Source organism: Rhincodon typus, chromosome 16, assembly GCF_021869965.1.
Source record: "Rhincodon typus isolate 14 chromosome 16, sRhiTyp1.1, whole genome shotgun sequence".
Taxonomy (NCBI): domain Eukaryota; kingdom Metazoa; phylum Chordata; class Chondrichthyes; order Orectolobiformes; family Rhincodontidae; genus Rhincodon; species Rhincodon typus.
The window spans coordinates 30,293,683-30,304,374 of NC_063347.1; the positions used below are offsets into that span (position 1 = coordinate 30,293,683).

General features: G+C 40.3%; 1 protein-coding gene across 2 annotated transcripts in view; it reads left to right on the forward strand.

Moving 5' to 3' along the window:
* Positions 1-9,345, forward strand: part of slmapa (sarcolemma associated protein a) — a 254,138-nt gene extending 244,793 nt beyond the window's left edge. Inside the window, exons 20-21 of one of the 2 annotated variants that reach the window (XM_048606409.1) lie at positions 6,775-6,867; positions 7,625-9,345. In XM_048606409.1, coding sequence (XP_048462366.1) covers positions 6,775-6,861 — 87 coding nt within the window. In that variant the 3' untranslated portion in view covers positions 6,862-6,867; positions 7,625-9,345. The remainder of the gene's footprint in view (positions 1-6,774; positions 6,868-7,624) is intronic. The other variant, XM_048606410.1, reaches the window with a different exon arrangement.
* Positions 9,346-10,692: the final 1,347 nt, after the last annotated feature.

Here is a 10,692-nt window from a genome sequence, read left to right on the forward strand (position 1 = left end):
TTTTGATAATCTTGGTCTACGCTCTCCTGTTAAACCAGGAGGGCCAACTGGTAGGTAGGATAACAGCAGTCCCTAAAACCTGAGGTCAGTTGCGAAGAATGCAATACAGATTAGAAACATGGTTCAAGTGACGCCATTGCATCAGTTCATGTCACACTTTCTGCAGTACTTCCCGTCATTGTACTGTCTCCTACTATCGCTACATTCCATTTTGCTCCCCAACTTGAATGGCTTCTTATGCCATGGTGCAATGGCCAGTTTGCTCATCCAGACTGCAGCCCTCACACTCATCCAGACAGACTGAAGAGCATGTTGGAAAATTTCATAGGCTGAGGATCCTGCACTTTCTCTGGGTCCTCTTATCTGTTCCACTTACAACCACACTCTCCTGTGCCTGAACACTGATCAAGTCAGGTGACTGAATCCTAAGAGATGCGGTTTCCTCCTGGTACAAAGAATTCAGGTATGTATCATCCTCCCTGATGTGTTACAATGTCTGTAGATCAGCCTGCAGGTCAAACTCTGAGCCAACTCTTCTCAAACTTCAAAAACATACTGCAGACATGTTTACTTTAGTTAAAACTGGCATCCAGAAAACTCCCATATGCTACAGCTGTAATATATTGCCCATTCTGCCATCTTTATTGTGTTCTAATGAATTATGTGCCAGAAGTTACAATTGAATCAAGTAAGCATGTTTTTATATATTTTACTAATCTTGACACTAGTTGCTATACTATACTGAACCTTTGGAGATCGAACAAGTTAAGAAAAGCAGAAGCAGCAAAGAGGTTCTTTCTCTTCTTCTCCTTTCCTGTAATCACCTCATTCGCGTGCTGTTTTATGCCAGGTTCAATCCTCTCCTCATGCGCTGCTGTACAGCAGGTTCACTATTCGTATTCATACTGCTTCATACCAGGTTCACTGCTCACCTTTCACTCTGTTTTATGTTGGTTTCGATGGTTTTTTCTCCCACTGCTTCAAACCAGATTCACCACAATCTTGCACTGCTTTATATTGGATTCATTGCTCCTCTTTTACACTGCTTCATGCTGAGTTCACTAGTCTCCTCTCCCACAGCTTTATGTTGGGGTTCACTGTGCGCACTGCTTCATACTGAGTTCACAGCTCTGCTCTCACTGCTTCATACTGAGTTCACCGCTCTGCTCACACTGCTTCATACTGAGTTCACCATTCTGCTCACACTGCTTTATAGTAAGTTCACCGCTCTCCTCACACTGCTTTATACTGACTTCACCGCTCTGCTCACAGTGCTTTATACAGATGCTGCCAGACCTGCTGAGCTTTTCCAGCAACATTATTTTTGTTCCTGCTTTATACTGGCTTCACCACTCTGCTCACACTGTTTTATACTGGATTCATTACTCTCCCCTCACACTGCTTTATAGTGGATTCACTACTCCATTCTTCCACTGCTTTATACTGAGTTCACTGCTTCCTTCTTGCATTGCTTTATACTGAATAAAAATCGAAAGAACTGCAGATGCTGGAAAGTCTCAGCAGGTCCGGCAGCATCTGTGGAGAGAAATCCAAGTTAACGTTTTGGGTTCAGGATCTGCCATCAGGCATTGTTTCACACTATGTTAACTGTTCTCCCCTCATGCTGCTTCACTCTAGGTTCACTGCTTTCCTCTTGTACTGCTTTACATTGACTTCACTGGTCTCATCTCATGCATACTTTACGCTTTATGGATTCGTACAGTGTAGCACTCCTGTGCTCATCTCAATTTTCAACTTAGATTATGGACTTGGGACATACAACAAAGAAGGTTTGGCAAAGGCACAGTATAAATCTGCAGTGTTATTACTGGAGATAAGTGTTAATCAGAGATAAAATGTTAGTTATGAAGATAGTTGAAATGTTGTGGCTTTGCAATTGTTCTGAAAATAGTAAAGGTTAATTCAGTACATGTCTTTAAAATTGTGATAAGCAGTTACTTGATTTAAACGGGTGAACGACAAGTCTTAAGATAATAAGGAAGAATTGCAGGAAGTTTTAGGAGAGAAATCTTTACACAGTTGTGTTAGGTAGAATAGGAAATTTTCTGCTGCAAAGTGGTGGTTGTTAGTGAAATTGAGATTAAACCATTAAACACACCCCAACAATGCCACAGCAACAGACATTAGAGGTGAGAGTTAACCAGTTAAATGAGTGAACTACAATACCAACACACTATGTTCATGTCCATTGTCAGTTTTACACTGGTGGACATTGTGGCATCTCATCTTGCTGCGGAGAGCTAATACACGTTATTTATATATTCAAAAAGGGCTTTGTTAGTTCAGTTGGGAGTCTCATTTATTATTGCAAGGATTTCCCAGTGAGAGAGGAATGTAAAAGTGAACCAAGTGCTCCCCTAGCCGCTCAAGAAAAACTTCAACTTTCCGCTGCTGATTATGGACTCGTTCATCTCACCTGCACGTGAACAGTCGTCCCCATGACCTCCCCTCACCACGTCTTCTCTACCTGCACTCTTCTCCAGCACTACAGCCACCCTTTGACCTCGGTTCCCTACCCACCACCTCCCCACTCTTGATCACTGAGACTTTCCCTGAGGGTTTAGCTACAGGCTCCTGGCATTAGATTTCCCTCCTGAACGAAGTTATCAATTTAGCTGACTCCTGGCCTGAGATGGATCCATGATTGACTGTTGTTATTCATTCATGAGATGTGGTTGTCACTAGTTAATAAGTATTTATTGTCTATCCCTAGTTGCCCTTGAAAAGGTGATGATGGGCTGCATTCTTGAACTGTTGCAGTCTTTGGGATGCAGGTTCACCCAGGATGCTGTTAGGGTGACAATTCCAGAATTTTAGCCTAGCAACATTGAAGGAATGACAATATAGTTTCAAATCAGAATGAAGTGTGGCTTAGAGCGGAACTTCAGGTTGCGGTGTTCTCATGAATCTGCTGCCCTTAACTTTTTAGATAGTAGCAATCATGGGATTGGATGATGTTGTCAGTGGACCCAACGTGAGTTACTGCCATTTCATTCAGTAGTACCTCATCTTTTATGCTTCTCCCTGCTCTTGCTGGGTTTTAGAGCTATTTTGTCTTCTCTCAAGTTATCCACCAGTGCAGCTATATAACACACAGTATCTACTCAACAATGTGGAAAACTGCTGAGGTAAGCCCTGTACTAATAAAACAGGGCAAATCCAATCCAACCTATTACTACTCCATCAGTCTACTTGCAATCAGCAATAAAATGGTGTGAGGTGTTATCAACAGTGTTATCAAGCAGCACTTGCTTAACAATAACCTGGTCACTGGCACACAGTTTGGGTTCCACAAGGGGTACTCAGCTCCCCATCTCATTACAGGCTTAGCTCAAACATGTGCAAAAGAGCTGATGGTGACATGAGGTGAGATAAGAGTGACTGCTCTTGACTTTTTTTATTCATTTTGCATGCCAATGTTTATTGCCCCCTCCCTAGTTGCCATTGAAGGTGGTGGTGAGCTGCCTTCTTGAACCGCTGCAGTCCACCTGCTGTGGGTTGACCCACAATGCCATTATGAAGAGATTTCCAGGATTTTGACCCAGCAATAGCGAAGGAACGACGATATATTTCCATTTCAGGGTGATGATTGGCTTAGAAGGGAACTTGAAGGTGGTGGTGTTCCCACGTATCTGCTGCCCTTGTCATTCTGGGTGGAAGTGGTTGTGGGTTTGGAAGGTGCTGTCTGAGAATCTTTGGTGAATTTTTGTAGTGCGTCTTGTAGATAGTACACATTGTGGCTACTGAGCATCAGGTGGTGGAAGGAGTGGATGCTTGTGGATGTAGTGCCAGTCAAGCAGGTTGCTTTGCCTGATGGTGTCAGGCTTCTTGAGTGTTAGTGGGGCTGCACTCATCCAGTTGGGGAGTATTTCATCATACTCCTTTCTTGTGTCTTATAGGTGGTGGACAGGCTTTGGGGAGTCAGGAGATGAGTTACTCGCTGCAGTATTCCTAGCCTTTGATCTGCTCTTGTAGCCACTGCGTTTATGTGGTGAGTCCAGTTGAGTTTCTGATCAATAATAACTCCCAGGATGTTGATAGTGGGGGATTCAGTGATGGTAACACCATTGAACGTCAAGGGGTGGTGGTTAGGTTGTCTCTTGTTGGTGATGGTCATAGCCTAGCATTTGTCAGCCCAAGTCTGGATATTGTCCAGATCTTGTTGCATTTGGAACCAGCCTGCTTCAGTCTCTGAGGAGTCGCAAATAGTGCTGAACGTTGTGCGATCATCCCCATTCCTGACCTTATGATGGAGGGAAGGTCATTGTTGAAGCAGCTGAAGATGGTTGGACCTAGGACAGTACCCTGAGGAACTCCTGTAGAGATGTCTAGGAGCTGAGATGACTGACCTCCAACAATCACAACCATCTTCCTCTGTGTCAGGTATGACTGGAACCACCAGAGAGTTTGCCCTCTAATACCCATTGATTCCAGTTTTGATAGGACTCCTCGATGCCACACTCGGTCAAATGCAGCCTTGATGTCAAGGGCTGTCACTCTCGCCTCACCTCTGGAGATCAGTTTTTTTTATCCATGTTTGAACCAAAGCTGTAATGAGGTCAGGGCCTGAGTAGCTCTGGCGGACCCCAAACTGGTACCACTGAGCAGGTACTGCTTGATAGCACTGTTGATGACACCTCCCATCACTGTATTGATGATTGACTGTAGACTGATGGGGCGGTATATGGCAAGATTGGATTTATCCAGCAAGGACATACTTGGGCAATTTTCCACATTGTCGGGTAGATGCCAGTGTTGTAACTGTACCAGAACAGCTTGGCCAGGGGAGCGGCAAGTTCTGGAGCTCCCCTAGCCAAGCCCTATGAGTATGGCATCAAATCAGTGGGAATCAGGGAAATATTACCACTGGTTACAGTACACAAGGAAGATGGTTGTGGTTGTTGGAGATCAGTCATCTCGGCTCAGGGACCACTCTGCAGGAGTTCCTCAATGTAGTACCCTCAGCCCAACCATCTGCTTCATCAATGGCCATCCCTTCATCATAATGTCAAATGTGGGATCGTTCGCTCAAGATTGCCCAATTGCACATTCATGATACTTTAGGTCCTGAAATAGTCCATGTTCAAATGCAGCAAAACCTGAACAATATCCAGGGTTATGCTGCCATACAAGTAATATTCATGCCATATAAATGCCAGGGAAATGACCATCTCCAAAAAGAGAGAATCTAACTATAGTCCCTTGACATTCAATAGCATTACCATCACTGAATCCCCAACCATCAGCATCCTTGGGGTTACCATTGACTAGAAATTGAGCTAACTGGCAATATAAGTCCTTGTTTGCATGAGCAAGTTAGAGGCTAAGAATTTTGCAGCAAGTAAGTCACCTCCTGACTACACTCACACGCACACAGACACACACACACACCCCTCCACCACCAACACTCAGTTACAGCATTGTATACCATCTATAAGATGTACTGCTGAAATTCGCCAAGGGTTCTTGGACAATATGTTCCAAATCCACGATCGCCATCATCTAGAAGTACAAGGGCACCAGATACATGGTAACAATTTCACCTGCAAGTTCCCAATCCACTTATCATTCTAAGTTGGAAATGTACCTGTGACTTACAATGTCATAGATCAAAATCCAGGGAATCCAAATTCCCTTCCCAGTAGTTTTGTGGGTCTACCTACAGCAAATGGAGTGCAGCAGTCCAAGAAAGCAACTCAGCAGCACCTTCAGAAGGGCAGATAAAAATGGACAATAAACGCTGGCCCAGCAAAGGGCACCCGTTAATGAATAAAACTACACTGGGTCAGAGATGTATGATTTGTAAAGGGCATGTAGTAATTTGAATTGACAGGTATTTATAGCAACATTGAAGATAGGAGCAGTCATAGGCCGTTCAACCCCATGACCCTGCCCCACAATTCATCATGATCGTGGCTGATCATCGAGCTAAATACCCTATCCCTTGATCTCTTTTGCCACAAGAACTATATCTACCTTCTTCTTGAAAATAGCAAATAGCCTTCTTCTGTATTGAGTGATAACCTTTCCTAAAAGAAATGGGCAAAGTTATATTTCTTTAAGCAGGCTCTGATTAGATCATTGTTACCTGATTGTGGTTTCTAGCAATCTTAATTGCTAGACTTTCCTTTATACTATTATTTATCAAAGTGCTTTACAGTCAATGAAGTATTTTTGAAATAGTCACTCTTGTGGAGAGCACAGTTATACAATTGCAGAGAATCAGTTAGGATAACTTTCCTTTATCTTTTACATGAGATTTAAATAATTAAGCCATCACTCGCTTGGTATTTAAAGCCATGATCTGTAAGGTAACGAAGTAATTGAATAATTCACAATTATTCAGTCTTCAGTTTATACAGAATTGTCCAGCATGAATATCCTTTTCCATATATTTTTCTGACTATAATGCTTAAAAGTACTTGTCAGAAGACGTGCTTAACCAGGTAATAAGTATCTGACTTCAGCAAAATAAGGGCTCACATTTGTGTTTTCTCAAGAACTTAATACATTTTCTTCTCTGCTAGTAAGATGGCTAGCCTGGGCCTAATCTCCCCACAAATATGTAAAATGTTTTGCAAGACAGCACTTTGCAGACAAATTGTCAGATCTATTTTAGAGCTGTTATTTTTCCTCTGTACTAAACTTTGGCACGCTTACATTTGTGTCCCACCAATATATTCCCTGAAAATCTGCACTGTGCATTCTGGTGCTTTGCACACAGTGACTGTGAATATCCCTTACCTCCCTCAGCCTTCCACAATATTGCAACCCATCCCTGCTCTAGGCGTCGCCCTAATCCTGGCTTTCCTGTACTGGTGGTCCGATCACCTATGGTAGATAAAGGTACACAGCTACAATTTATGTCTGTGTGTTCCTCTGCTACTTGTATCCCTTCTTCACAAAATGCATGAACAGCCTTAATGCAATTTTAATTTGCTAACCTATGTTGCAAAGTTTTCTACTACCGATATTAACTACGTTTTGAAGCACGTATTTATTTTTTCTTTGCTTCCGTGTTGTTTTTTAAAAAACTGCTTCAATACCTATTTTGCTATGTTTTGCTGCACCATCACAATCATGCCAGTCTAGCATGCTTATTGTCTACCTAACACTAAATAATTTTCTAGTATTTGTGCTTACATGTCATAATAATACAGCAGATTGGGGTAACATTTAATTAAGTACTTTGTGATATAAACTTCTATATTTACGTTTAGCTCTCTTTTTGTAATCCATATTCATTTAATTAATTTTAACTTACAAGATAGTGGAAGAAAAAAGCTTATTTACTGCAGTGGACTGTAATTACCCCAATTAATTTTTTCAAACTTTTGAAAAACTATAGAAGTACAATTAAGTAATCATGGATACATTAGCAGTTCTTCATTGTTTGCAATATTGTCACTGGAGATTTATTTTGCATTAAGCACCGTTCTGATAAGTATTTGGTCTCCATATGTGATCAGAGATTTGTAGGGACGTAATGTTAAATATAGCAATTCTGCACTTAAAATTCATTTTGCCCCAAACTGCTTGTCTGTATTTTCAGATGACAATAGCCCATAAACTATTAACTTGACTCTTCAATAAAACTTTTCAGGGTGGATTGTTCAAGTGGATGCCAGTGATGGCCATGCTGGTTGCTGTGACAGTGGTAGTGTTATACCCAGCATTGAATAGAGCCTCACCATGAAACTGCGAGATATCTCTCAAACTACAGAATGTCCTCCCCTTTGACATTGGCTTTCTTTTACTACAGGGAACAAGCAGATCTGTTTCCTTCCTCTTTACCTCCAACAAAAACACAGCTGTTTCAGAGTACGACAGTAGGATTTTTGCTTGAACTGTATAATATGTAATTGTATATAGAGGGAATAAAAATTTGTGACTGGATTCTACTCTAGATGATGTTTTGTTTGCATTTTTCCTTTTTAAAAAAAAAAATCAGTACTTTGGAATTATGTAAAGAAATATAGTGGCCTAAACTAGGCTTCTTGGTACCAAAATATTAAAAACATTGAAGTTAATTTAGTTTCACTTCTGAGTTCTACGGTATCTTTTGATAATAGTGATGCAATTCCACCAACTGATGCACTTATGCCAGAAGACCAATGCTAACAGAATTAAATAGTTCATCTACAGTCAGTTTGATCCACATACAAGAGGTGATAGGTCATTTAAACAGCAATCACATTTAAAATGTAAGTGTTATGCTATCGCAGGGTTGGGAGACTACACCTGAATTTCACTGGATTTTAACTTCTCCCAACAATTTTTTAAATCTCGGAGTGTACTTTTTATTAAAGAAACAGCAGTAAACTTGAGTCATGTGTGCATAATAAACACATTTTAAATGTTTCTTCCTTTTGCTGACTTTTTATGGGCACCCATCTCAATCAGTGTTTCACCTGCAAAGGTAAGTGGACCACAAATCCCTAAAATAGCAATCAAATCCACACTTCTCTGTATATCAGTTGGTGGAAAGTGTGCATCAGTTGGTTATAAAAAGACTAAATGTTTATATGTTTTCCCTAGTAATGGGGATACCTATGTAAGAGGCTGACTGAAATATTTCTGATGCACAGTGGTAAGCATTTGCTTACAGTATAGACTATCTGGGACTCAAATCTGCAAACCATAAAGCAGTCAAATGCTACTGCCTTAATCACTACATTCCCAGGACAGTCATTCATCTGTCTTTCAGACAGCTGTCATACTCATTATAGGAGTCACACCAGCAAGCACTTTGTTTCGAAGTGACTTAGAGGAAAAAATGGATCATCACCTTAATTTTATCATGACACCTTTTTAGCCAAATGAGTTGGGTATTGCCTTATTTTAAAAGTAATTCAATTTATACATTTTCAACCACAGTATGATATGTTGAAGTTGTACTGTATAATTGCATATATTGGTTCAAGATTCCGTAGTCAAATTTTAAAAAAACCTTTAAAATTACAGCTGGTTTAAAATATCCTTGACAATAGAAATAGATGTTCAAGAATGTATTGAGAAATCTGCTACATAAGTTATCTTAAAATGCGTTGAGGGTGAATGTTGGGTTTTGTTAGATGTCCCGTTCATTCTGGAATTTTTTTGTTTAAACACAAGGTTGTGGGGAAAAGAAACACTTGTTTATATGAAAACAAATCTGTTTTAAAGTCTGTCAACCTGAGCATTTGTTTGAATGGCCAATAAGCTATGATATTCCACCCTAGCTACACACACATGCTAATGGTCCTTGGTACCTCCTGTACATAGGTTGTTTGCAAATATTGTTCTGATATGCTGAATTACAGAAATAAATTTTTTAAAGTAAAATAATTGTTTTAAATCTATTTTGTAAAAATGGTTGGAAGTACAGTAGAATTTCTGGACTACAAATTAAAGTATTTGCACTAACATACGTGATGTGCATGATTTAATAAAATAAAGTTTGCTCTCCCTGTGTGCATTTGGGTTTATTGCAAAGGGACTTGAAAAACACATGAATAAATACCACATTTGGAATTAAATGTTTACAATATCAGTCTTGCCCACACCATCCAGTTGGAGAACCAGGAGGAGTTAAGCTTGGTCTCCTTTGACTGTTATTGAAGGCCTACTGGATCGCCAGCATTGAGTTTTTGCTGGGATTAAGGATCACCAAGGATGGAAATACTGCCTTGCCCGAGAGCTGCTGACCAATAAAAGGGTGGCAGCTTGACACAAACCCTCGGAGTGGTGGCTGCTGCACACCCCAAAGATCCAAGATCTAGCATCTAGGATCATGGGCAGGAATGTCAAAGACACTCTGTGGCTTTCCTAACCCCATTTCCTGATCTGATCCCTAGATCAGGCACCTGAACTCCTTTGACCAAGAGTTCATACCACTTTGGGAACCTGCAGGCTTTGTTCTACTTCATGACTCATCTGTTCAAAACCAGTGACGAGGGGATGTGGCTCAGGTCTGAATTAGCATTTGGGCAGGAAGGCTGTCATGACAGACTTGTTCATGCAGAGGCAGAGTCCGCACAACTCCTGTAAAGAATGGGGTGGGAGCATATTCAGTTCTGTAATTGTTGTACAATAGTTATCATTTGACAAAATAAATAACAAGACACCATGCAGTAGAATTTCTGTAACATTATGCTGGTTTCTCCAGCCAATTTGTACAAAAATTGCCAAACCAGCACAAATTATGAATAAATTTCAAATGCAAGATGTGTACAGTTTAAATCAAATTTCTGTGGGCTAGTTCAAAAAGCATCGCATTGAAAATCAGCACTGCCCACAAAAATGGCCTCGTTCTAAATTGACCACCAAGGCAAACTCCTGCTAAATGTAACTATTTATAAATATTTGAGGAAGCCCTTAAAATTGATTTTTAAGACCGAAATTAAGCTTTTAGAGTTGTAATGTATGTTTAATTTACAAAGAAATTGATAAAAAGTACACCAACAACCATAATTTTTGTTGTTTTCAGATTTTTTCTAAGTCAGGATTCCTACAACCAGCACACCAGACACTTTTTGCCTATACTTTGTGATACAACCTTCCTCGACTGTGTTAATAAACCTGAAACTAGGATGCCATTCTCAAATATATTGAGTTTTTTCAATGCAGAAAAATGTTTAAAACAGTTTCTGATTGCTGTGATTGAGAAAGAATTTCATATTTAGAGTCATG